Raw genomic sequence first — 27624 nt, 5'->3', positions numbered from 1 at the left:
AAGGAACGCTATGGGCTGACTGAAGGCAGGCTATGGGCTGACTGAAGGAACGCTATGGGCTGACTGAAGGAACGCCATGGGATGACTGAAGGCAGGCTATGGGCTGACTGAAGGCAGGCTATGGGCTGACTGAAGGAACGCTATGGGCTGACTGAAGGCAGGCTATGGGCTGACTGAAGGCAGGCTATGGGCTGACTGAAGGCAGGCTAGGGGCTGACTGAAGGAACGCTATGGGCTAACTGAAGGCAGGCTATGTGCTGACTGAAGGCAGGCTATGGGCTGACTGAAGGCAGGCTATGGGCTGACTGAAGGCAGGCTATGGGCTGACTGAAGGCAGGCTATGGGCTGACTGAAGGCAGACTATGGGCTGACTGAAGGCAGGCTATGGGCTGATTGAAGGCAGGCTATGGGCTGACTGAAGGCAGGCTATGGGCTGACTGAAGGCAGGCTATGAGCTTGGCAGGATATGGGCTGACTGAAGGCAGGCTATGGGCTGAAGGAAGGCAGGCTATGGGCTGACTGAAGGCAGGCTATGGGCTGACTGAAGGAACGTTATGGGCTGACTGAAGGCAGGCTATGGGCTGACTGAAGGCAGGCTATGGGCTGACTGAAGGCAGGCTATGGGCTGACTGAAGGCAGGCTATGGGCTGACTGAAGGCAGGCTATGGGCTGACTGAAGGCAGGCTATGGGCTGACTGAAGGCAGGCTATGGGCTGATAGAAGGCAGGCTATGGGCTGATGGAAGGCAGGCTATGGGCTGAAGGAAGGCAGGCTATGGGCTGACTGAAGGCAGGCTATGGGCTGACTGAAGGCAGGCTATGGGCTGACTGAAGGAACGCTATGGGCTGACTGAAGGCAGGCTATGGGCTGACTGAAGGCAGGCTAGGGGCTGACTGAAGGCAGGCTATGGGCTGACTGAAGGCAGGCTAGGGGCTGACTGAAGGAACGCTATGGGCTGACTGAAGGCAGGCTATGTGCTGAAGGAAGGCAGGCTATGGGCTGACTCAAGGCAGGCTATGGGCTGACTGAAGGCAGACTATGGGCTGACTGAAGGCAGGCTATGGGCTGACTGAAGGCAGGCTATGTGCTGAAGGAAGGCAGGCTATGGGCTGACTCAAGGCAGGCTATGGGCTGACTGAAGGCAGACTATGGGCTGACTGAAGGCAGGCTATGGGCTGACTGAAGGCAGGCTATGGGCTGACTGAAGGGCAGGCTATGGGCTGATGGCTGACTGAAGGCAGGCTATGGGCTGACTGAAGGCAGGCTATGGGCTGACTGAAGGCAGACTATGGGCTGACTGAAGGCAGGCTATGGGCTGACTGAAGGCAGGCTATGGGCTGACTGAAGGCAGGCTATGGGCTGACTGAAGGCAGGCTATGGGCTGACTCAAGGCAGGCTATGAACTTGGCAGGCTATGGGCTGACTGAAGGCAGGCTAAGGGCTGAAGGAAGGCAGGCTATGGGCTGACTGAAGGCAGGCTATGGGCTGACTGAAGGAACGCTATGGGCTGACTGAAGGCAGGCTATGGGCTGACTGAAGGCAGGCTATGGGCTGACTGAAGGCAGGCTATGGGCTGACTGAAGGCAGGCTATGGGCTGACTGAAGGCAGGCTATGGGCTGACTGAAGGCAGGCTATGGGCTGATAGAAGGCAGGCTATGGGCTGATGGAAGGCAGGCTATGGGCTGAAGGAAGGCAGGCTATGTGCTGATTGAAGGCAGGCTATGTGCTGACTGAAGGCAGACTATGGGCTGAAGGAAGGCAGGCTATGGGCTGACTGAAGGCAGGCTATGGGCTGACTGAAGGCAGGCTATGGGCTGACTGAAGGCAGGCTATGGGCTGACTGAAGGCAGACTATGGGCTGACTGAAGGCAGGCTATGGGCTGATTGAAGGCAGGCTATGGGCTGACTGAAGGCAGGCTATGGGCTGACTGAAGGCAGGCTATGAGCTTGGCAGGCTATGGGCTGACTGAAGGCAGGCTATGGGCTGAAGGAAGGCAGGCTATGGGCTGACTGAAGGCAGGATATGGGCTGACTGAAGGAACGCTATGGGCTGACTGAAGGCAGGCTATGGGCTGACTGAAGGCAGGCTATGGGCTGACTGAAGGCAGGCTATGGGCTGACTGAAGGCAGGCTATGGGCTGACTGAAGGCAGGCTATGGGCTGACTGAAGGCAGGCTATGGGCTGACTGAAGGCAGGCTATGGGCTGACTGAAGGCAGCTATGGGCTGACTGAAGGCAGGCTATGAGCTGACTGAAGGCAGGCTATGGCTGACTGAAGGCAGGCTATGGGCTGACTGAAGGCAGGCTATGGGCTGACTGAAGGCAGGCTATGGGCTGACTGAAGGCAGGCTATGGGCTGACTGAAGGCAGGCTATGGGCTGACTGAAGGCAGGCTATGGGCTGACTGAAGGCAGGATATGAGCTGACTGAAGGCAGGCTATGTGCTGACTGAAGGAACGCTATGGGCTGACTGAAGGCAGGCTATGTGCTGAAGGAAGGCAGGCTATGGGCTGACTCAAGGCAGGCTATGGGCTGACTGAAGGCAGGCTATGGGCTGACTGAAGGCAGGCTATGGGCTGACTGAAGGCAGGCTATGAGCTTGGCAGGCTATGGGCTGACTGAAGGCAGGCTATGGGCTGAAGGAAGGCAGGCTATGGGCTGACTGAAGGCAGGATATGGGCTGACTGAAGGAACGCTATGGGCTGACTGAAGGCAGGCTATGGGCTGACTGAAGGCAGGCTATGGGCTGACTGAAGGCAGGCTATGGGCTGACTGAAGGCAGGCTATGGGCTGACTGAAGGCAGGCTATGAGCTGACTGAAGGCCTGCTATGTGCTGACTGAAGGCAGGCTATGAGCTGACTGAAGGCAGGCTATGGGCTGACTGAAGGCAGGCTATGGGCTGACTGAAGGCAGGCTATGGGCTGACTGAAGGCAGGCTATGGGCTGACTGAAGGCAGGCTATGGGCTGACTGAAGGCAGGCTATGAGCTGACTGAAGGCAGGCTATGTGCTGACTGAAGGCAGGCTATGAGCTGACTGAAGGCAGGCTATGGGCTGACTGAAGGCAGGCTATGGGCTGACTGAAGGCAGGCTATGGGCTGACTGAAGGCAGGCTATGGGCTGACGGAAAGCAGGCTATGGGCTGACTGAAGGCAGGCTATGGGCTGACTGAAGGAACGCTATGGGCTGACTGAAGGAACGCTATGGGCTGACTGAAGGAACGCTATGGGCTGACTGAAGGCAGGCTATGGGCTGACTGAAGGAACGCTATGGGCTGACTGAAGGAACGCTATGGGCTGACTGAAGGCAGGCTATGGGCTGACTGAAGGCAGGCTATGGGCTGACTGAAGGAACGCTATGGGCTGACTGAAGGCAGGCTATGGGCTGACTGAAGGCAGGCTAGGGGCTGACTGAAGGAACGCTATGGGCTGACTGAAGGCAGGCTATGTGCTGAAGGAAGGCAGGCTATGGGCTGACTCAAGGCAGGCTATGGGCTGACTGAAGGCAGACTATGGGCTGACTGAAGGCAGGCTATGGGCTGACTGAAGGCAGGCTATGGGCTGACTGAAGGCAGGCTATGAGCTTGGCAGGCTATGGGCTGACTGAAGGCAGGCTATGGGCTGAAGGAAGGCAGGCTATGGGCTGACTGAAGGCAGGCTATGGGCTGACTGAAGGCAGGCTATGGGCTGACTGAAGGCAGGCTATGGGCTGACTGAAGGCAGGCTATGGGCTGACGGAAGGCAGGCTATGGGCTGACTGAAGGCAGGCTATGGGGCCTGACTGAAGGAACGCTATGGGCTGACTGAAGGAACGCTATGGGCTGACTGAAGGCAGGCTATGGGCTGACTGAAGCAACGCTATGGGCTGACTGAAGGAACGCTATGGGCTGACTGAAGGCAGGCTATGGGCTGACTGAAGGCAGGCTATGGGCTGACTGAAGGAACGCTATGGGCTGACTGAAGGCAGGCTATGGGCTGACTGAAGGCAGGCTAGGGGCTGACTGAAGGAACGCTATGGGCTGACTGAAGGCAGGCTATGTGCTGAAGGAAGGCAGGCTATGGGCTGACTCAAGGCAGGCTATGGGCTGACTGAAGGCAGACTATGGGCTGACTGAAGGCAGGCTATGGGCTGACTGAAGACAGGCTATGGGCTGACTGAAGGCAGGCTATGAGCTTGGCAGGCTATGGGCTGACTGAAGGCAGGCTATGGGCTGAAGGAAGGCAGGCTATGGGCTGACTGAAGGCAGGCTATGGGCTGACTGAAGGAACGCTATGGGCTGACTGAAGGCAGGCTATGGGCTGACTGAAGGCAGACTATGGGCTGACTGAAGGCAGGCTATGGGCTGACTGAAGGCAGGCTATGGGCTGACTGAAGGCAGGCTATGGGCTGACTGAAGGCAGGCTATGGGCTGATGGAAGGCAGGCTATGGGCTGATGGAAGGCAGGCTATGGGCTGAAGGAAGGCAGGCTATGGGCTGACTGAAGGCAGGCTATGGGCTGACTGAAGGCAGGCTATGGGCTGACTGAAGGAACGCTATGGGCTGACTGAAGGCAGGCTATGGGCTGACTGAAGGCAGGCTAGGGGCTGACTGAAGGCAGGCTATGGGCTGACTGAAGGCAGGCTAGGGGCTGACTGAAGGAACGCTATGGGCTGACTGAAGGCAGGCTATGTGCTGAAGGAAGGCAGGCTATGGGCTGACTCAAGGCAGGCTATGGGCTGACTGAAGGCAGACTATGGGCTGACTGAAGGCAGGCTATGGGCTGACTGAAGGCAGGCTATGGGCTGACTGAAGGCAGGCTATGGGCTGACTGAAGGCAGGCTATGGGCTGACTGAAGGCAGGCTATGGGCTGACTGAAGGCAGGCTATGGGCTGACTGAAGGCAGGCTATGGGCTGATTGAAGGCAGGCTATGGGCTGACTGAAGGCAGGCTATGGGCTGACTGAAGGCAGGCTATGAGCTTGGCAGGCTATGGGCTGACTGCAGGCAGGCTATGGGCTGAAGGAAGGCAGGCTATGGGCTGACTGAAGGCAGGCTATGGGCTGACTGAAGGAACGCTATGGGCTGACTGAAGGCAGGCTATGGGCTGACTGAAGGCAGGCTATGGGCTGACTGAAGGCAGGCTATGGGCTGATGGAAGGCAGGCTATGGGCTGATGGAAGGCAGGCTATGGGCTGAAGGAAGGCAGGCTATGGGCTGACTGAAGGCAGGCTATGGGCTGACTGAAGGATGGCCATGAGCTAGGCAGGCTATGGGCTGACTGAAGGCAGGCTATGGGCTGACTGAAGGCAGGCTATGGACTGATGGAAGGCAGGCTATGTGCTGACTGAAGGCAGGCTATGTGCTGACTGAAGGCAGACTATGGGCTGAAGGAAGGCAGGCTATGGACTGATGGAAGGCAGGCTATGTGCTGACTGAAGGCAGGCTATGTGCTGACTGAAGGCAGACTATGGGCTGACTGAAGGCAGACTATGGGCTGACTGAAGGCAGGCTATGGGCTGATTGAAGGCAGGCTATGGGCTGACTGAAGGCAGGCTATGGGCTGACTGAAGGCAGGCTATGAGCTTGGCAGGCTATGGGCTGACTGAAGGCAGGCTATGGGCTGACTGAAGGCAGGCTATGGGCTGACTGAAGGAACGCTATGGGCTGACTGAAGGCAGGCTATGGGCTGACTGAAGGCAGGCTAGGGGCTGACTGAAGGTAGGCTATGGGCTGACTGAAGGCAGGCTAGGGGCTGACTGAAGGAACGCTATGGGCTGACTGAAGGCAGGCTATGTGCTGAAGGAAGGCAGGCTATGGGCTGACTGAAGGCAGGCTATGGGCTGACTGAAGGCAGGCTATGGGCTGACTGAAGGCAGGCTATGGGCTGACTGAAGGCAGGCTATGAGCTTGGCAGGCTATGGGCTGACTGAAGGCAGGCTATGGGCTGAAGGAAGGCAGGCTATGGGCTGACTGAAGGCAGGCTATGGGCTGACTGAAGGAACGCTATGGGCTGACTGAAGGCAGGCTATGGGCTGACTGAAGGCAGGCTATGGGCTGACTGAAGGCAGGCTATGGGCTGACTGAAGGCAGGCTATGGGCTGATAGAAGGCAGGCTATGGGCTGATGGAAGGCAGGCTATGGGCTGAAGGAAGGCAGGCTATGGGCTGACTGAAGGCAGGCTATGGGCTGACTGAAGGCAGGCTATGGGCTGACTGAAGGATGGCCATGAGCTAGGCAGGCTATGGGCTGACTGAAGGCAGGCTATAGACTGATGGAAGGCAGGCTATGTGCTGACTGAAGGCAGGCTATGTGCTGACTGAAGGCAGACTATGGGCTGAAGGAAGGCAGGCTATGGACTGATGGAAGGCAGGCTATGTGCTGACTGAAGGCAGGCTATGTGCTGACTGAAGGCAGACTATGGGCTGAAGGAAGGCAGGCTATGGGCTGAATGAAGGCAGGCTATGGGCTGACTGAAGGCAGGCTATGGGCTGACTGAAGGCAGGCTATGGGCTGACTGAAGGCAGGCTATGGGCTGACTGAAGGCAGGCTATGGGCAGACTGAAGGCAGACTATGGGCTGACTGAAGGCAGGCTATGGGCTGATTGAAGGCAGGCTATGGGCTGACTGAAGGCAGGCTATGGGCTGACTGAAGGCAGGCTATGAGCTTGGCAGGCTATGGGCTGACTGAAGTCAGGCTATGGGCTGAAGGAAGGCAGGCTATGGGCTGACTGAAGGCAGGCTATGGGCTGACTGAAGGAACGCTATGGGCTGACTGAAGGCAGGCTATGGGCTGACTGAAGGCAGGCTATGGGCTGACTGAAGGCAGGCTATGGGCTGACTGAAGGCAGGCTATGGGCTGACTGAAGGCAGGCTATGGGCTGACTGAAGGCAGGCTATGGGCTGACTGAAGGCAGGCTATGGGCTGACTGAAGGCAGGCTATGAGCTGACTGAAGGCAGGCTATGTGCTGACTGAAGGCAGGCTATGAGCTGACTGAAGGCAGGCTATGGGCTGACTGAAGGCAGGCTATGGGCTGACTGAAGGCAGGCTATGGGCTGACTGAAGGCAGGCTATGGGCTGACTGAAGGCAGGCTATGGGCTGACTGAAGGCAGGCTATGGGCTGACTGAAGGCAGGCTATGGGCTGACTGAAGGCAGGCTATGTGCTGACTGAAGGCAGGCTATGAGCTGACTGAAGGCAGGCTATGGGCTGACTGAAGGCAGGCTATGGGCTGACTGAAGGCAGGCTATGGGCTGACGGAAAGCAGGCTATGGGCTGACTGAAGGCAGGCTATGGGCTGACTGAAGGAACGCTATGGGCTGACTGAAGGAACGCTATGGGCTGACTGAAGGAACGCTATGGGCTGACTGAAGGCAGGCTATGGGCTGACTGAAGGAACGCTATGGGCTGACTGAAGGAACGCTATGGGCTGACTGAAGGCAGGCTATGGGCTGACTGAAGGCAGGCTATGGGCTGACTGAAGGAACGCTATGGGCTGACTGAAGGCAGGCTATGTGCTGAAGGAAGGCAGGCTATGGGCTGACTCAAGGCAGGCTATGGGCTGACTGAAGGCAGACTATGGGCTGACTGAAGGCAGGCTATGGGCTGACTGAAGGCAGGCTATGGGCTGACTGAAGGCAGGCTATGAGCTTGGCAGGCTATGGGCTGACTGAAGGCAGGCTATGGGCTGAAGGAAGGCAGGCTATGGGCTGACTGAAGGCAGGCTATGGGCTGACTGAAGGCAGGCTATGGGCTGACTGAAGGCAGGCTATGGGCTGACTGAAGGCAGGCTATGGGCTGACGGAAGGCAGGCTATGGGCTGACTGAAGGCAGGCTATGGGCTGACTGAAGGAACGCTATGGGCTGACTGAAGGAACGCTATGGGCTGACTGAAGGCAGGCTATGGGCTGACTGAAGGAACGCTATGGGCTGACTGAAGGAACGCTATGGGCTGACTGAAGGCAGGCTATGGGCTGACTGAAGGCAGGCTATGGGCTGACTGAAGGAACGCTATGGGCTGACTGAAGGCAGGCTATGGGCTGACTGAAGGCAGGCTAGGGGCTGACTGAAGGAACGCTATGGGCTGACTGAAGGCAGGCTATGTGCTGAAGGAAGGCAGGCTATGGGCTGACTCAAGGCAGGCTATGGGCTGACTGAAGGCAGACTATGGGCTGACTGAAGGCAGGCTATGGGCTGACTGAAGACAGGCTATGGGCTGACTGAAGGCAGGCTATGAGCTTGGCAGGCTATGGGCTGACTGAAGGCAGGCTATGGGCTGAAGGAAGGCAGGCTATGGGCTGACTGAAGGCAGGCTATGGGCTGACTGAAGGAACGCTATGGGCTGACTGAAGGCAGGCTATGGGCTGACTGAAGGCAGACTATGGGCTGACTGAAGGCAGGCTATGGGCTGACTGAAGGCAGGCTATGGGCTGACTGAAGGCAGGCTATGGGCTGACTGAAGGCAGGCTATGGGCTGATAGAAGGCAGGCTATGGGCTGATGGAAGGCAGGCTATGGGCTGAAGGAAGGCAGGCTATGGGCTGACTGAAGGCAGGCTATGGGCTGACTGAAGGCAGGCTATGGGCTGACTGAAGGAACGCTATGGGCTGACTGAAGGCAGGCTATGGGCTGACTGAAGGCAGGCTAGGGGCTGACTGAAGGCAGGCTATGGGCTGACTGAAGGCAGGCTAGGGGCTGACTGAAGGAAGGCTATGGGCTGACTGAAGGCAGGCTATGTGCTGAAGGAAGGCAGGCTATGGGCTGACTCAAGGCAGGCTATGGGCTGACTGAAGGCAGACTATGGGCTGACTGAAGGCAGGCTATGGGCTGACTGAAGGCAGGCTATGGGCTGACTGAAGGCAGGCTATGGGCTGACTGAAGGCAGGCTATGGGCTGACTGAAGGCAGGCTATGGGCTGACTGAAGGCAGACTATGGGCTGACTGAAGGCAGGCTATGGGCTGATTGAAGGCAGGCTATGGGCTGACTGAAGGCAGGCTATGGGCTGACTGAAGGCAGGCTATGAGCTTGGCAGGCTATGGGCTGACTGCAGGCAGGCTATGGGCTGAAGGAAGGCAGGCTATGGGCTGACTGAAGGCAGGCTATGGGCTGACTGAAGGAACGCTATGGGCTGACTGAAGGCAGGCTATGGGCTGACTGAAGGCAGGCTATGGGCTGACTGAAGGCAGGCTATGGGCTGATAGAAGGCAGGCTATGGGCTGATGGAAGGCAGGCTATGGGCTGAAGGAAGGCAGGCTATGGGCTGACTGAAGGCAGGCTATGGGCTGACTGAAGGCAGGCTATGGGCTGACTGAAGGATGGCCATGAGCTAGGCAGGCTATGGGCTGACTGAAGGCAGGCTATGGGCTGACTGAAGGCAGGCTATGGACTGATGGAAGGCAGGCTATGTGCTGACTGAAGGCAGGCTATGTGCTGACTGAAGGCAGACTATGGGCTGAAGGAAGGCAGGCTATGGACTGATGGAAGGCAGGCTATGTGCTGACTGAAGGCAGGCTATGTGCTGACTGAAGGCAGACTATGGGCTGAAGGAAGGCAGGCTATGGGCTGAATGAAGGCAGGCTATGGGCTGACTGAAGGCAGGCTATGGGCTGACTGAAGGCAGGCTATGGGCTGACTGAAGGCAGGCTATGGGCTGACTGAAGGCAGGCTATGGGCTGACTGAAGGCAGACTATGGGCTGACTGAAGGCAGGCTATGGGCTGATTGAAGGCAGGCTATGGGCTGACTGAAGGCAGGCTATGGGCTGACTGAAGGCAGGCTATGAGCTTGGCAGGCTATGGGCTGACTGAAGGCAGGCTATGGGCTGACTGAAGGCAGGCTAGGGGCTGACTGAAGGCAGGCTATGGGCTGACTGAAGGCAGGCTAGGGGCTGACTGAAGGAACGCTATGGGCTGACTGAAGGCAGGCTATGTGCTGAAGGAAGGCAGGCTATGGGCTGACTCAAGGCAGGCTATGGGCTGACTGAAGGCAGACTATGGGCTGACTGAAGGCAGGCTATGGGCTGACTGAAGGCAGGCTATGGGCTGACTGAAGGCAGGCTATGGGCTGACTGAAGGCAGGCTATGGGCTGACTGAAGGCAGGCTATGGGCTGACTGAAGGCAGACTATGGGCTGACTGAAGGCAGGCTATGGGCTGATTGAAGGCAGGCTATGGGCTGACTGAAGGCAGGCTATGGGCTGACTGAAGGCAGGCTATGAGCTTGGCAGGCTATGGGCTGACTGAAGGCAGGCTATGGGCTGAAGGAAGGCAGGCTATGGGCTGACTGAAGGCAGGCTATGGGCTGACTGAAGGAACGCTATGGGCTGACTGAAGGCAGGCTATGGGCTGACTGAAGGCAGGCTATGGGCTGACTGAAGGCAGGCTATGGGCTGACTGAAGGCAGGCTATGGGCTGATAGAAGGCAGGCTATGGGCTGATGGAAGGCAGGCTATGGGCTGAAGGAAGGCAGGCTATGGGCTGACTGAAGGCAGGCTATGGGCTGACTGAAGGATGGCCATGAGCTAGGCAGGCTATGGGCTGACTGAAGGCAGGCTATAGACTGATGGAAGGCAGGCTATGTGCTGACTGAAGGCAGGCTATGTGCTGACTGAAGGCAGACTATGGGCTGAAGGAAGGCAGGCTATGGACTGATGGAAGGCAGGCTATGTGCTGACTGAAGGCAGGCTATGTGCTGACTGAAGGCAGACTATGGGCTGAAGGAAGGCAGGCTATGGGCTGAATGAAGGCAGGCTATGGGCTGACTGAAGGCAGGCTATGGGCTGACTGAAGGCAGGCTATGGGCTGACTGAAGGCAGGCTATGGGCTGACTGAAGGCAGGCTATGGGCTGACTGAAGGCAGACTATGGGCTGACTGAAGGCAGGCTATGGGCTGACTGAAGGCAGGCTATGGGCTGACTGAAGGCAGGCTATGAGCTTGGCAGGCTATGGGCTGACTGAAGGCAGGCTATGGGCTGAAGGAAGGCAGGCTATGGGCTGACTGAAGGCAGGCTATGGGCTGACTGAAGGAACGCTATGGGCTGACTGAAGGCAGGCTATGGGCTGACTGAAGGCAGGCTATGGGCTGACTGAAGGCAGGCTATGGGCTGACTGAAGGCAGGCTATGGGCTGACTGAAGGCAGGCTATGGGCTGATAGAAGGCAGGCTATGGGCTGATGGAAGGCAGGCTATGGGCTGAAGGAAGGCAGGCTATGGGCTGACTGAAGGCAGGCTATGGGCTGACTGAAGGCAGGCTATGGGCTGACTGAAGGATGGCCATGAGCTAGGCAGGCTATGGGCTGACTGAAGGCAGGCTATGGGCTGACTGAAGGCAGGCTATGGATTGATGGAAGGCAGGCTATGTGCTGACTGAAGGCAGACTATGGGCTGAAGGAAGGCAGGCTATGGGCTGACTGAAGGCAGGCTATGTGCTGACTGAAGGCAGACTATGGGCTGAAGGAAGGCAGGCTATGGGCTGACTGAAGGTAGGCCATGGGCTGACGGATGCAGGCTATGGATTGATGGAAGGCAGGCTATGGACTGATGGAAGGCAGGCTATGGATTGATGGAAGGCAGGCTATGGGCTGATGGAAGGCAGGCTATGGACTGATGGAAGGCAGGCTATGGGCTGACTGAAGGCAGGCTATGGACTGATGGAAGGCAGGCTATGGGCTGATAGAAGGCAGGCTATGGGCTGATGGAAGGCAGGCTATGGACTGATGGAAGGCAGTTTATGGGCTGATGGAAGGCAGGCTATGGGCTGATGGAGGGCAGGCTATGGGCTGATGGAAGGCAGGCTATGGGCTGATGGAAGGCAGGCTATGGACTGATGGAAGACAGGCTACGGGCTGATGGAAGGCAGGCTACGGGCTGATGGAAGGCAGGCTACGGGCTGATGGAAGGCAGGCTATGGGCTGATGGAAGGCAGGCTATGGGCTGCCAAAACATAAACACATAAACCATCCTTGTACAGAGAGGTGGCAGAAGCTCTATAATGGCTGTCGGGGAAGGGACAGTAAGGTAAAATACAAACAAAACCGTTGTCATACCTTTCCACTGTTCAATGCTGTGTTCTCGCTCCTCCAGCTGTTTATCAGATATCTGTGGTGGTGGCTACAGACGTAATCACAGCATACACAGACAGTTATAGACAGTTGGATCGTGTGAGCCCAAATATGTGTTACAAGAACTTGACACAAACAAAGGGATAGAAAATCTAATTGTACTTGTCACATGCTTCATAAACAACAGGTGTAGACTAACAGTGAAATGCTTCCCAACAAATCAGATAACTTTTTCAGTTTTAAAATAATATAAAAATATAAAATAATAACACAAGGAATAAATACACAATGAGTAATGATAACTTGCCTATATACACAGGGTAACAGTACAGAGTCCATGTGCAGAGGTACTAGGTAATTGAGGTAGATATGTATATATAGGTAGAGATAAAGTGACTAGGCAACAGGATAGATAATAAACTGTAGCAGCAGCGTATGTGATGAGTCAAAAGTGTTAGTGCAAAGAGGGTCAATACAGATAATTTTTCTAACAATTGTTTACAGACAGATTATTTCACTTATAATTCACTGTATCACAATCCCAGTGGGTCAGAAGTTGACATACACTATGTTGACTGTGCCTTTGAACAGCTTGGAAAATTCCAGAAAATGATGTCATGGCTTTAGAAGCTGCTGATAGGCTAATTGACATAATTTGAGTCAATTGGAGGTGTACCTGTGGATGTATTTCAAGGCCTACCGTCAAACTCAGTGACTCTTTGCTTGACATCATGGGAAAATCAAAAGAAATCAGCCAAGACCTCAGAAAAAAAATTGTAGACCTCCACAAGTATGGTTCATCCTTGGCAATTTCCAAATGCCTGAAGGTACCACATTCATCTGTACAAACAATAGTACGCAAGTATAAACATCATGGGACCACACAGCCGTCATACTGCTCAGGAAGGAGACGCATTCTGTCTCTTAGAGATGAATGTACTTTGGTGCGAAAAGTGCAAATCAATCCCAGAACAACAGCAAAGGACCTTGTGAAGATGCTGGAGGAAACAGGTAGAAAAGTATCTATATACACAGTAAAACGAGTCCTATATCGACATAACCTGAAAGGCTGCTCCAAAACCGCCATAAAAAAGCCAGACTACGGTTTGCAACTGCACATGGGGATAAAGATCGTACTTTTTGGAGAAATGTCCTCTGGTCTGATGAAACAAAAATTTAACTGTTTGGCCATAATGACCATCGTTATGTTTGGAGGAAAAAGGGGGAGGCTTGCAAGCCGTAGAACACCATCCCAACCGTGAAGCACGGGGGTGGCAGCATCATGTTGTGGGGGTGCTTTGCTGCAGGAGGGACTGCTGCACTTCACAAAATAGATGGCATCATGAGGAAGGGAAATGATGTGGATATATTGAAGCAACATCTCAAGACATCAGTCAGGAAGTTAAAGCTTGGTCGCAAATGGGTCTTCCAAATGGACAATGACTCCAAGCATACTTCCAAAGTTGTGGCAAAATGGCTTAAGGACAACAAAGTCAAGGTATTGGAGTGGCCATCACAAAGCCCTGACCTCAATCCCATAGACAATTTGTAGGCAGAACTGAAAAAGCGTGTGCGAGCAAGGAGGCCTACAAACCTGACTCAGTTACACCAGCTCTGTCAGGAGGAATGGGCCAAAATTCACCCAACTTATTGTGGGAAGCTTGTGGAACGCTACCTGAAATGTTTGACCAAAGTTAAACAATTGAAAGGCAATGCTACCAAATACTAATTGAGTGTATGTAAACTTTTTACCCACTGGGAATGTGATGAAAGAAATAAAATCTGACATAAATCATTCTCTCTACTATTATTCTGACATTTCACATTCTTAAAATAAAGTGGTGATCCTAACTGACCTAAAACAGGGAAGTTTGACTAGGATTAAATGTCAGGAATTGTGAAAATCTGAGTTGAAATGTATTTGGCTAAGGTGTATGTAAACTTCCGACTTCAACTGTAGATGAAAACTCTCTTGGTAAATAGTACGGTCTACAGCTTATCATTAGGTATTCTAACTCAGGCGAGCAGAATCTTGAGACTTCCTTAAAATTAGCTATGGCACACCAGCTATTGTTAACAAAGAGACACATACCACCTCCCCTGAGCTTTCTGTCCTGCAGATGTATAGAAAAAACAGCTAGATTTATAATTAATATGTCCTTGTTCAGCCACTACTTGGGGAAACAGGATATTACAGTTCTTCAGATCACGTTGCTAGGATAGTCTCTCACTCTCTCAATATTTAAACTTTTCATTGATGAGCACCTTCCTATCTTATATGCTTCTGACTGAAGTATTTGATATGCGCTGTAGCTCAGTTGGTAAAGCAAGGCTCTTGCCAAGCCAGGATAGTTGGTTTGATTCCTGGGACCACCCATAACAAATGTATGACTGCATGATTGTTTGTTAAATGGCTTATCTTACTATTATATTATAGCCAGACTCACCGCATCAGCCTCTCCTGGGTCGTACCACATGTGGATGTAGGGGTGATCCAGGGCATCCTCCACTGAAATACGGCTCTCTGGGTCAATCACCAGCATCTTGGAAAGCAGGTCCCGTGCTTGACTGGCTGCAGCGATAACAAGGCAGAAAATATTCCAATGTCTGTCAACATATTTCAGTCAGAAGCATATCAGGTAGGAAGGTGCTAAACAATAAAGAGAGAGAGAGAGAGAGAGAGAGAGAGAGAGAGAGAGAAAGAGAGAGAGAGAGAGAGAGAGAGAGAGAGAGAGAGAGAGAGAGAGAGAAAGAGAATGTATGTAGACATCTGTAGGTGGTATAAGTCTTACTCTTGAGTTGATCCTGCTCTGTCTCTGCCGGGAAGGCCCAGTCAGGGAAGAGTTGAGAGAAGCTGACCCCTGGGTACTGGGGCTTGTTCATCACATAGTTCCTCACAGTCTCCATCAAACGGTTCATAAACTCCATGGGGGGCGTGCCCAGAACCTCAATCACCTTGTTCCACTGGTCAATGTCTGATAGGGAGCTGGTTCAGGACACATATACAAACTAATGCAAAACACCTAGTTATACCTCAGGGGGAGGTTCAGAAACATAGGAAATGGGATATTGATTATTGCACCATACACAGCAGTAGCAAGAGGCTTTAGCAATTAGGATCCAGACTTTTCGAGTTAGTACGGACCATCAATTCATCAATGTGAATGACATGCCTGTATGCTAAGGAAGTAGCTAGCTGATGTTGTTGTTTCAATTGAATGTGGGGAAGAACATCCCGACATGCCTGACCTTGCCATGCGGAAGTCAACCTGGCAGACACATAATACAATGTCTCTAAAAGTGAACCAAATAGAGTTTAAACACACAGACAAAATGGTAATATTCTAGATGTAAAGACAGCATATAGGGAGTCATAGATCGACTGGGTAAGGATACGATCCGTGCCCTGGAATATAACGCTGCCCTTCACCATCTCTCCCATGATGCATCCCACTGACCAGATGTCCACTTGGAGGAAAACAAACATAGAGATCACACACATTCATCTCACACAGCACCATAACCAGTCATATGTGGACCCTTGCTGCTGGTAAAAGGAGAACAGCCATAGATGGTCAACAGTGCAAGATGGACATTTATAATCAAGTAACTAATAGTGTTTTATCCTGTTGGTGAGATTGAGAATAGAAGGTAATATCCTTGAGCATTTCTTACCATTCTCTTTATACTTCATGCCCAGGATGACCTCTGGTGCTCTGTAGTATCGGGTCACAACGTAAGGGGTCATCATGAAGTTAGTGCAGGCTGTTCTGGCCAGCCCAAAGTCCAGGATCTTCAGAGTACAGTCAGACTTCACCACTATGTTACTGGGCTTCAGGTCCTGGAGGAGATACAAACAAAGTTGATAAATTGATGGTGATGATGATGATGGTTATGATGCTTGTGGTGATGATGGTCATGATGATGATGGTTATCAAATCAAATCAAAGTTTATTTGTCACGTACACTGAATACAACAGGTATTCAGCACATTTCACCTTACAGTGAAATGCTTACTTACAGGCTCTAACCAATAGTGTAAAAAAGGTATTTGGTGAACAATAGGTAGGTAAAGAAATAAAACAACAGTAAAAAGACAGGCTATATACAGTAGCGAGGCTATAAAGTTAGCGAGGCTACATACAGACACCGGTTAGTCAGGCTGATTGAGGTAGTATGTAGATGTAGATATGGTTAAAGTGACTATGCATATATGATGAACAGAGAGTAGCAGTAGCGTAAAAGAGGGGTTGGTGGGTGGTGGGACACAATGCAGATAGCCTGGTGGTGATGATGGTAATGATGGTGGTGGTGATGATGGTCATGATGATGATGTTTATGATGGTCATGATGATGATGGTTATGATGGTGGTAATGATGGTGGTGGTGATGATGGTCATGATGATGATGGTGGTGATGATGGTGGTGATGATGGTCATGATGATGATGGTTATGATGGTGGTGATGATGATGATGGTTACAATGGTAGTGATGATGGTGGTAATGATGGTGGTGGTGATGATGTTATGATGGTCATGATGATGATGGTTATGATGATGGTTATGATGATGGTTACGATGGTGGTGATAATGATGTTACGATGGTAGTGATAATGATGATGTTACGATGGTGGTGATAATGATGATGGTTACAATGGTGGTGATGATGATGATGGTTACAATGGTGGTGATGATGATGGTTATGATGGTGGTGATGATGATGATTATGATGGTGGTGATGATGGTGGTGATGATGATGATTATGATGGTGGTGATGATGATGGATATGATGGTAGTGGTGATGATGATGGTGATGGTTACGATGGTGATAGTTATGATGGTGGTGGTGGTGGTGTTATGATGGTCATGATGGTGATGATGATGTTATGATGGTGATGGTTATGATTGTGATGATGATGGTTATGATGGTGGTGACGATAGTGGTGATGATGGTGGTGGTGATGATGATGCTGGTGATGATGATGGTCACGATGGTGATGATGATGTTATGATGGTGGTGATGATAGTGGTGATGACGGTGGTGTTGATGATGGATATGATGGTGATGGTTACGATGGTGATGGTTATGATGGTGGTGGTGGTGATGGCAGTGGTGTTGATGGTGAAGGTAATGATTGTGATGATGATGGTTATGATGGTGGTGACGATGATGGTCACAATGGTGATGAGGTTATGATGGTGGTGATGAGAGTGGTGATGATGGTTATGATGGTGGTGATGATAGTGGTGATGATGGTTATGATGGTGGTGATGATAGTGGTGTTGATGGTGATGGTTATGGTGGTGGTTATGATGGTGGTGGTGGTGATGATGGTTATGATGGTGGTGATGATGGTCATGATGATGATGGTTATGATAGTGGAGGTGATGATGGTGATGGATATGATGGTGGTGGTGATGATGGTTATGATGGCAGTGGTGATGATGATGATGGTTATGATGGTGATGGTTATGATGGTGGTGGTGGTGATGACGGTGGTGTTGATGGTGATGGTTATGATGGTGGTGACGATGATGGTCATGATGATGATGGTTATGATGGTCATGATGAAGATGGTTATGATGATGGTGGTGAAGATGGTCATGATGATGAAGGTTATGATGGTGGCGGTGATGATGGTCATGATGATGATGGTTATGATGATGGTGGTGATGATGGTATGATGGTGGTGATAGTGGTGATGATGGTTATGATGGTGGTGATGGTAGTGATGATGGTTAGCATGGTGATGATGATGGTTATGATGATGATGGTGATGATGATGGTTATGATGGTGATGATGATGGTAGGGATGATGGTGGTGATGATGATTGTTATGAGGGTGGTGGTGATGATGATGGTAGTGATGATGGTAGAGATGATGATGGTTATGTAGTTGATAATGATATTATGATGGTGGTGATGATTATGATGGTTTTGGTGAAGATGATGGTGGTGATGATGGTGATTATGATGGTAGTGATGATGATGGTTATGGTGGTGGTGGTGATGATGGTCATGATGATGATGGTTATGATGGTGGTGGTGATGGTGGTGATGATGATGGTTATGATGGTGGCGGTGATGATGGTCATGATGATGGTTATGATGGTCATGATGATGATGTTATGATGATGGTGGTGATGATGTTATGATGGTGGTGATAGTGGTGATGATGGTTATGATGGTGGTGATGATGGTAGTGATGATGGTAAGGATGGTGATGATGATGGTTATGATGATGGTGGTGATGATGGTCATGATGGTGATGATGATGGTTATGATGATGGTGGTGATGATGATGGTGATGATGATGTAGGGATGATGGTGGTGATGATGATTGTTATGAGGGTGGTGGTGGTGATGGTAGTGATGATGGTGGAGATGATGATGGTTATGTAGTTGATGATATTATGATGGTGGTGATGATTATGATGGTTTTGGTGAAGATGATGGTGGTGATGATGGTGATTATGATGGTATTGATGATAGTTATGATGATGGTGGTGATGGTGATAATAGTGGTGATGATGTTGATGATGGTTATAATGGTTATGATGGTGGTGATGATGGTGGTGGTGATGATGATGGTGATGATGATGGTAGTGATGATGGTGGTGATGATGATTGTTATGAGGGTGGTGGCGATGATGATGGTAGTGATGATGGTGGTGATGATGATGGTTATGATGTTGATGATGATATTATGATGATGGTGATGATTATGATGGTTTTGGTGAAGATGATGGTGTTGATGATGGTGATTATGATGGTAGTGATGATGATGGTGGTTATGATGGTGGTGATGATGGTGATAATAGTGGTGATGATGTTGATGATGGTTATGATGGTTATGATGGTGGTGATGGTTATGATGGCGGTGAATGATGGTTATGATGGTGGTGATGGTTATGATGCTGGTGGTGATTATGGTGGTGGTGATGGTTATGATGGCGGTGAATGATGGTTATGATGGTGGTGATGATGATGGTTATGATGGTAGTGGTGATGATGATGGTGGTGATGATGATATGATGGTGGTGATGATGGTAGTGGTGGTGATTATGGTGATGATGATGGTGGTGATGATGGTGGAGGTGATGATGGTTATGATGATGATGATGATGTGGATGGTTATGGTGGTGATGATGATGGTTATGATGGTGGTGATGACGGTGATGGTTATGATGGTGGTGGTGATGATGGTTATGATGGTGGTGATGATGATGGATATGATGGTAGTGATGATGATGATGGTGGTGATGATGATGATGGTTATGTTGGTGATGGTTACAATGGTGATGGTTATGATAGTGGTGGTGGAGATGGCGGTGGTGTTGATGGTGAAGGTAATGATTGTGATGATGTTATGATGGTGGTGATGATAGTGGTGATGATGGTGGTTGTGATGATGGTGATTATGATGGTAGTGATGACGATGGTGGTTATGATGGTTATGATGATGATGTTATGATGGTTATGATGATGATGGTGAAGGTTATGGTGGTGATGATGATGGTGGTGGTGATGATGGTTATGATGGTGGTGATAGTTATGATGGTGGTGACGATGATGGTTATGATGGTAGTGATGATGATGGTGATGATGATGGTTATGATTGTGGTGATGATGATGGTGGTTATGATGATGGTGATGGTTATGATGGTGGGGATGATAATGATGATGTAATACAAATTCAAATCAATATGTTAGGCAAGTACAGTAGATGTATACATGGCTTATGTTATTATCTGCATACAACACATATTCACAACCATTTATGATCAGCCAATGACTGACCCTGTGGATGATGCCAGCGGAGTGCAGGTGTCTGATGCCACAGAGGATCTGGTAGAGCAGGTAGGACATCCTCTCATGGTCCAGATCCATGTGGATGACCTGGCACAGACTGGCATCCATCAGCTCCATCACCAGGTAACTGGCAAACAGACAGGGGACCACCCATAGAGTTAGATAGACTACCCCATTAGGGCTGTGCCTAATGGTCAACCGAGAATCGTCTTTTCTTTCGACCAATCATTTAAACGAAATTGTAAAACGTGCATTTTTCCATATATAGAAACACCATATGTGTTTTAATAAAATAAACTTCTGTATATGCAGGGTTGCAAAGCGTCGGTAACTTTCCGGAAATTTTCCATGGGAAGTTAAGCCTTGGAATATGGGGAATTTTGCTTAAATTTATTTAAAAAGTCAGCTTATAACAGTGTACCTTTTTTTGTGGGATACACATAAGGCAATTCTAGGTCTTGTGGCATATTTTGGTTAAACTATCCCCAATTCAATGGAATTGCAACCCTCTGCATGCACAGTGCATTCTTCCATCACATGTGCAGTGCACTCTTCCATCACATGTACAGCTGATTCTCAAGATCTTGCACAGTAATAAGATGCTATTGAGCCCACACTACTACACTGTCTGAGCCAAGGACTACATGCTTTCTGGTAAGTTTTGATTACAATACTGGGTGGGGTGAATATATTTTATATGACATACATGATTTTGTGTTAACTAATAAATAGTAGTCTACAGCAAAACGTGTTTAAATCAATTCTAACTTGTTAACAATTTCTGCTAGTTAGTTTTTGCTACCATGTGGGTTTTAGCTTGCTTGAGCCTGCTAACTGAGGAGTGTTAATTCACCTGTGTCCATACATGTTTCATTTTAAAACATCTTACAAAGGAGTTCTTTAATCTAACTGCTTAAATATTTACATGTACATGGAATTGTTTATTTATTTTTTCAAATCTATACAGGAAAAAGCCACGGGCACTATCTGATGTGTGGAGACATTTCACTGCAGCTAACGTAGAAGGAAAAGCTGTGTACATTTACAAATACTGTGCCAAATCATATGCGAAGAATGCAACAAAAATGCAGAATCATCTGGCCAAGTGCATAAAGTTCCGTAAACGCTCACAACAAGCAACCTCTGACAAAAGTCCCTCTACTTCTATTCGAGGTGAAAATGATGAATCAGACACCTTATCGATAGCAACAGCTCATGGTCCTCCTGGAACCAGAAATTTCTTGGATTCAATGAAGGAATGTAGTCAGAGAAATGCTGATGAATGTCTTGCTCAAGCTGTGTATGCAACTGGTTCACTTCTGATGCTTACATTTACATTTTAGTCATTTAGCAGATGCTCTTATCCAGAGCAACTTACAGTAGTGAATGCATACATTTCATGCATGCATTTATTTTTTTTAGTACTGGCCCCCCGTGGGAATCGAACCCATAACCCTGGGTTCAATTCCACACACCATGCTAGCGTTGCAAACACCATGCTCTACCAACTGAGCCACAGGCAATGTGTAGAGCTGTAGAGATTTCTGAATGTTCTTCGCCCAACATACACCCCTCCAACCAGACATGCTTTATCTACTAATTTGCTGGATGCAGAATTCAACAGAGTTCAAGTGAAGGTCAAGCAAATCATAGAGAAAGCAGACTGTATTGCAATCATCTCTGATGGGTGGTCGAATGTTCGTGGGCAAGGAATAATTAACTACATCAATATCCACCCCTCAACCAGTATTCTCCAAGAGCACAGACACAAGGGACAACAGACACACTGGTCTCTACATTGCAGATGAGCTGAAGGCAGTCATCAATGACCTTGGCCCACAGAAGGTATTTGCACTGGTGACAGACAATGCTGCGAACATGAAGGCTGCTTGGTCTAAAGTGGAGGAGACCTACCCTCACATCACACCCATTGGCTGTGCTGCTCATGCATTGAATCTGCTCCTCAAGGACATCATGGCACTGAAATCAATGGATAAACGCTACAAGAGAGCCACGGAAATGGTTAGGTATGTGAAGGGTCATCAAGTTATTTCAGAAATCTACCTCACCAAGCAAAGTGAACAGAATAAGAGTACCACATTGAAGCTGCCCAGCGACACTCAATTGGGTGGTGTTGTCATCATGTTTGACAGTCTCATGGAGGGGAAGGAGTCTCTCCAATAAATGGCCATATCACAGTCTGCCGATATGGACAGCCCCGTCAAGAGGATTCTCCTGGATTATGTATTTTGGGAGAGAGTGGTAAGCAGCCTGAAACTCCTGAAACCTATAGCAGTAGCCATTGCACAGATTGAGGGAGACAATGCCATCCTGTCTGATGTTCCGACTCTGCTTGCAGATGTAAGAGAAGAAACCCGTACTGCCCTGCCCACTTCACTGTTGCTCCAAGCAATGGAAACTGCAATTCTGAAATACCTTAAAAAGCGTGAAGACGTCTGCCTGAAGCCCATACACGCCGCAGCGTACATGTTGGACCCCAAGTATGCTGGCAAGAGCATCCTGTCTGGTGCAGAGATCAACAAGGCCTATGGTGTCATCACTACCGTGTCTCGCCACCTTGGCCTGGATGAGGGCAAGGTTCTTGGCAGTCTGGCGAAGTACACTTCCAAGCAAGGGCTTTGGGATGGAGATGCAATATGGCAGTTGTGCGAACATATCTCATCAGCCACCTGGTGGAAGGGACTTTGTGGATCTGAGGCTCTTTCCCCTGTTTCCTCCATCATCCTCCAAATCCCACCAACATCAGCCGCCTCAGAGCGCAACTGGTCCTTGTTTGGGAACACACACACACCAAAGCACGCAACAGGGTTGAAAAATTGGTGGCCATTGAGGCTTTTTGAGCCTGACAACGAGCCATCCTCAACAAGGTTGGAAAGTGACAGTGAAGATGAGGCCCCAGAGTCTGATTTTCAAGAGGTGTGGACATTGTGGAGGTCCAGGGAGAAGACATGGAAGCCTGAGAGGAAGACAACCAAAGCTTTAGTTTCTAGACTATCATTTTACAGATGTATGTTGAAAATGTTTTTGGGAGATGCGATATTCCCTTTCTTTTGTTGTTCAGTGAAATCATCCCATGTGAAGAGTCAACTCATTTAATTAAAGTTCAATTCGTAACTAAATAGTTTTTTTGATTTCTATTGGAAGGATTTTATCAATTGCAATTATGTCTACTTATGATAAGGTAAAAGGTTTATGTTTCCGTCTCCATATGATATGATAAATATATCCAATGCAACAAACATCTAAATTTAAATGGCATCAATATTAATTTGCCTATATTTCTGTTAATTCCCATATATTCCCGTTAATTCCCACGAAAAAGTTTCCACCTCTGAATATTCCCCAAAATGTGCAACTCTATGTATATCTACTGAACTTGCTTCAAGCACGCTGTTTGATTGAATAATTAAGATACACAAATGACTCAAGAGGGAGCCAGAGATCAAGATAGCCTAAACATTAAAAAAATAAACCTGTTCCCGGCCCTCCTCCTGCAGCTGCTGGCCGTTATGCTCCTGAAGTTGCCAGTAATAGGCTACACCAGTGGTCGGCAACCTTTTCCATTTGGAGTGCCAATTTATCTTACCATTTCTACCAATCTATGATTGTTACCAAAGTTATGATTTTCATATGCACATTTTTGTGGAACAGTTTCATTTTTAATAGTCTGTATCTCAAAATCATTGTCTGTGGTTAATCTACATTCTATTTCAGTCTAAATGAAAATTATACAAATCTAAAATAAATGTTTATTGCCATAACCAACAATGTAAAAAAAATAGCCTACATAAAGCCAACAAATAAAACATTGCAGCCTGCAGGTAGAAAATATCCTGATAAAAATAAAAATCACATTAGCTACACATGGCCTGTTTGCAACAAACTTACAACAATGTATCAACTATCAACTTTGTCAGCCCAAAACTCATGCTAGCAAACTTGCAGCATTGTATAAAATATTCTGGGCCCTCAGAGTTTCCCCCGCCAGTGAGCTCGGGCCAGACATAGCTGTAGGCTATTTGTGCAAGGAATAAGAAGTGCACAAGTTTTTTATGAGGTTTCCACTGGATAAGAGCATTACATTTTCCCCTTTCATGCCGAGTGGTTATCGAATTGGAGAGAGCTGGAATTATACTAATCAGACCAATCAGGCCAGGTAGCCTAGGCCTACTTCCATATGCATAATCAGGTGCGTGTCTTACTCAACATTGACAGGGGCGTTTCAAACAAAAGACAATGAATACATTTACAGAACTCCTAAATGGGATGTAATAAAAAAAATAGTTCCTCACAAGCGTATCATAGGTTGTGAGCTTTGCAACGAGAACGGTAAACGACTGTAATAATAACTCAGCAAAAAAAGAAATGTCCTCTCACTGTCACGGTTGTCGTAAGAACGGGACCAAGGCGCAGCGGATGTTGAGTTCCACATATTTATTACAAAGTGAAACTTTAAGCAAAAGCAAATAAATCAATAAACGAACAACGAAACGTGACTACGTGGTGCACATGCACAAACACAAAACAATATCCCACAAACACAGGTGGGGAAATAGCTACTTAAATATGATCCCCAATTAGAGGCAACAATTACCAGCTGCCTCTAATTGGGAACCAAACCAAAACACCAACATAGAAATTTTAAACTAGAACACCCCCTCGTCACGCCCTGACCTACCACACCATAGAGAAACAAGGGCTCTCTATGGTCAGGGCGTGACACTCACTGTCAACTGCGTTTATTTTCAGCAAACTTAACATGTGTAAATATTTGTATGAACATAATAAGATTCAGCAACTGAGACATAAACTGAACAAGTTCCACAGACATGTGACTAACAGAAATTGAATAATGTATCCCTGAACAAAGGGGGGGGGTCAAAATCAAAAGTAACAGTCAGTATCTGGTGTGGCCACCAGCTGCATTAAGTACTGCAGTGCATCTCCTCCTCATGAACTGCACCAGATTCGCCAGTTCTTGCTGTGAGTTGTTACCCCACTCTTCCACCAAGGCACCTGCAAGTGTTTAGATTGCCTGCAATGACAACAAGCTCAGTCTGATGATGCTGTGACACACCGCCCCAGAGTACAGGCCTCGGTGTAACGCTCATTCCTTCAACGATAAACGTAAATCCGAGCATCACCCCTGGTGAGACAAAACCGCGACTCGTCAGTGAAGAGCACTTTTTGCCAGTCCTGTCTGGTCCAGCGATGGTGGGTTTGTGCCCATAGGCGACGTTGTTGCCGGTGATGTCTGGTGAGGACCTGCCTTACAACATGCCTACAAGCTCTCAGTCCAGCCTCTCTCAGCCTATTGCAGACAGTCTGACACTGATGGAGGGATTGTGCGTTCCTGGTGTAACTCGGGCAGTTGTTGTTGCCATCCTGTACCTGTCCCGCAGGTGTGATGTTCGGATGTACCGATCCTGCGCAGGTGCCATTACATGTGGTCTGCCACTGCGAAGACGATCAGCTGTCCATCCTGTCTCCCTGTAGCGCTGTCTTAGGCGTCTCACAGTACGGACATTGCAATTTATTGCCCTGGCCACATCTGCAGTCCTCATGCCTCCTTGCAGCATACCTAAGGCACATTCACGCAGATGAGCAGGGACCCTGAGCATCTTTCTTTTGGTGTTTTTCAGAGTCAGTAGAAAGGCCTCTTTAGTGTCCTAAGTTTTCATAACTGGGACCTTAATTGCCTACCGTCTATAAGCTGTTAGTGTCTTAATGACCGTTCCACAGGTGCATGTTCATTAATTATTAATGATTCATTGAACAAGCATGGGAAACAGTGTTTAAACCCTTTACAATGAAGATCTGTGAAGTTATTTGGATTTTTACGAATTATCTTTGAAAGACAGGGTCCTGAAAAAGGGACGTTTCTTTTTTTGCTGAGTTTAACATGTTGAATGCATTAGCCTAACAGAAATTACCATAACCAAATAAACATTGCAGATTAGAAATTATGGGAATTAACAGTAAATGTAGGCCACTACTGGTGATATATGTAATGGGGAATTGATAGACACAGCAAATAATGCTCATAATGAAGTTATGAAACAATAAATACACACAAAATGGCTGGAGAGAGATGTGCCTAGTGCATCTGAGCCACACTCCCCTTATTCTTGGAACGTTGCATCCCTGCCGTCTCCTCAATGGATTAGTCCACTGAGACAGGAGCAAATCAGACAGGTGTCTCGTTGTGCTCAACAACAAAAAGATCTTGGTCGACAAACAGCCTATCGACCAAACTATCGACCAAACAATCGACTAGTCGACTAAATGGGGTCAGCCCTACTCCCCATCAATGTCCATGCTAAAACTGCCTATATCCATCTAGAGTCCTCTATCTAACTTCATGGGACAACCACTCCTAAGATTCCAGTACTTACATCTGGTCCAGCCAACCAGGACCCCTCCATTATGGAGCCCCACCCACTGACATCTAGAGTTTTATAACATACATAACGGAAGTCGTAATATGAGCTCTTTTATTCCTGAAAACTATTTCAACTTTCATTTTAAGGTATCCCTCTATATATTACTCTGAGATTATTTCTCAGTTATTTCCTCTGTCTCCTGCAATACGGTCATGTAGATCTTTTTTACGTATAATAATGTGTTAAAATGTGTATGTGCTTTGAAGGTCACTACTAAGCTTGTGATTACAAAGCATCCTCACTCTCAAGCAACCAGACTCTCATAGGAAGGAGGCAGTGCAGCCCCGCAGCAGTGATGAGGAGAATAATGCTTACCATAGAAGGATAAGCAAAAAGTATGAGCCTGCAGCCGACTTACAGATCCTGGAACTCCTCCAGTGAATTCTGTGGTGTGAAGACATTCAGGAGCCTAATAATCTGGAGGAGAAGAGACAATATATCAGGAGACTGAAATATGACACTAATTTGGTGATATAAGACTAAATCAATAATTTCATACACACACATACAGTATAGTTAGCCAATGAAGTCACACACAAAGGAATTCGCCATAATGATGAGGTCTAAAAGACCCACATACGTGGACAGCTGAGTATGTCCACAGTGACGTACATTTTTGTGATTGACGCACTTGAGCAGCACCAACTCCCTATAGGCCCGCTTGGCGTGGGTCTGGTTCTGGAAGGGCCGGCTCAGTTTCTTCACCGCCACAGGGACCCCAAGGACACTGTCCAGGGCCGAGCTACACAGACAGACACACAGAGGATTGGGAGGAGAGGAGACACCATCTGATTTATCACTGTTTTCCATGAAAATAGGACACCACACCTTGATTACTGTGGAACAAAGTATTCCATCGTCTATTGAAGGAATGACTCATCGTGTTCACAGTCAATGCAACAGCAGGATGATTGTGAGGAGTTTAAATAACAGTGTGGCAGTGCCATGCCCACTCACCAGACAATGCCCTGGGCACCAGAGCCGATGGCGCGGAGCTGCTGATAGCGGGTCAGCACAGTGAAGGTGGAGTCACCCACCTGCACGCTGTGGAAGAGCCCCTCCCCCTCACTCATGGCTCCTCCCCCCGTGCTGCCACTAACGAATAGGATACAACCTGAGGAGAGAGAGAACAGAAGAATTCGAATATTATGATAATATCATCCAATATCATATCAGATTATGTTATTAGGGCATGTTATAGCACTACTACTATTACCACTAGTTCTACAGTAGAGAGGGAAATAACTATAAATTAGGAAAGATTCACAAATAACAGACCAATTCATGTGGAACCATTATGTCATTATAGTTG

At 48.9% G+C, this 27624-nt stretch overlaps 1 protein-coding gene across 2 annotated transcripts in view; it reads right to left on the bottom strand.

Annotated features, from left to right (window-relative positions):
* The window catches only part of LOC115204538 (mitogen-activated protein kinase 9), a 43746-nt gene that overhangs the window by 14248 nt on the left and 1874 nt on the right, over positions 1–27624 (bottom strand). Inside the window, exons 2-10 of one of the 2 annotated variants that reach the window (XM_029770197.1) lie at positions 27270–27426; positions 26925–27054; positions 26671–26729; positions 19837–19975; positions 15712–15877; positions 15433–15504; positions 14829–15011; positions 14484–14608; positions 12022–12085 (exon numbers count right to left, since the gene is read on the bottom strand). In XM_029770197.1, coding sequence (XP_029626057.1) covers positions 12022–12085; positions 14484–14608; positions 14829–15011; positions 15433–15504; positions 15712–15877; positions 19837–19975; positions 26671–26729; positions 26925–27054; positions 27270–27385 — 1054 coding nt within the window. In that variant the 5' untranslated portion in view covers positions 27386–27426. Of the gene's footprint in view, positions 1–12021; positions 12086–14483; positions 14609–14828; positions 15012–15432; positions 15505–15711; positions 15878–19836; positions 19976–26670; positions 26730–26924; positions 27055–27269; positions 27427–27624 lie in introns of those variants that run through there. The other variant, XM_029770198.1, reaches the window with a different exon arrangement.

The sequence above is a fragment of the Salmo trutta genome, chromosome 12, assembly GCF_901001165.1.
Source record: "Salmo trutta chromosome 12, fSalTru1.1, whole genome shotgun sequence".
Lineage (NCBI taxonomy): Eukaryota > Metazoa > Chordata > Actinopteri > Salmoniformes > Salmonidae > Salmo > Salmo trutta.
The sequence above is the reverse complement of the archived record's forward strand: the minus strand, read 5'-3'. Positions and strand labels throughout refer to the sequence as shown.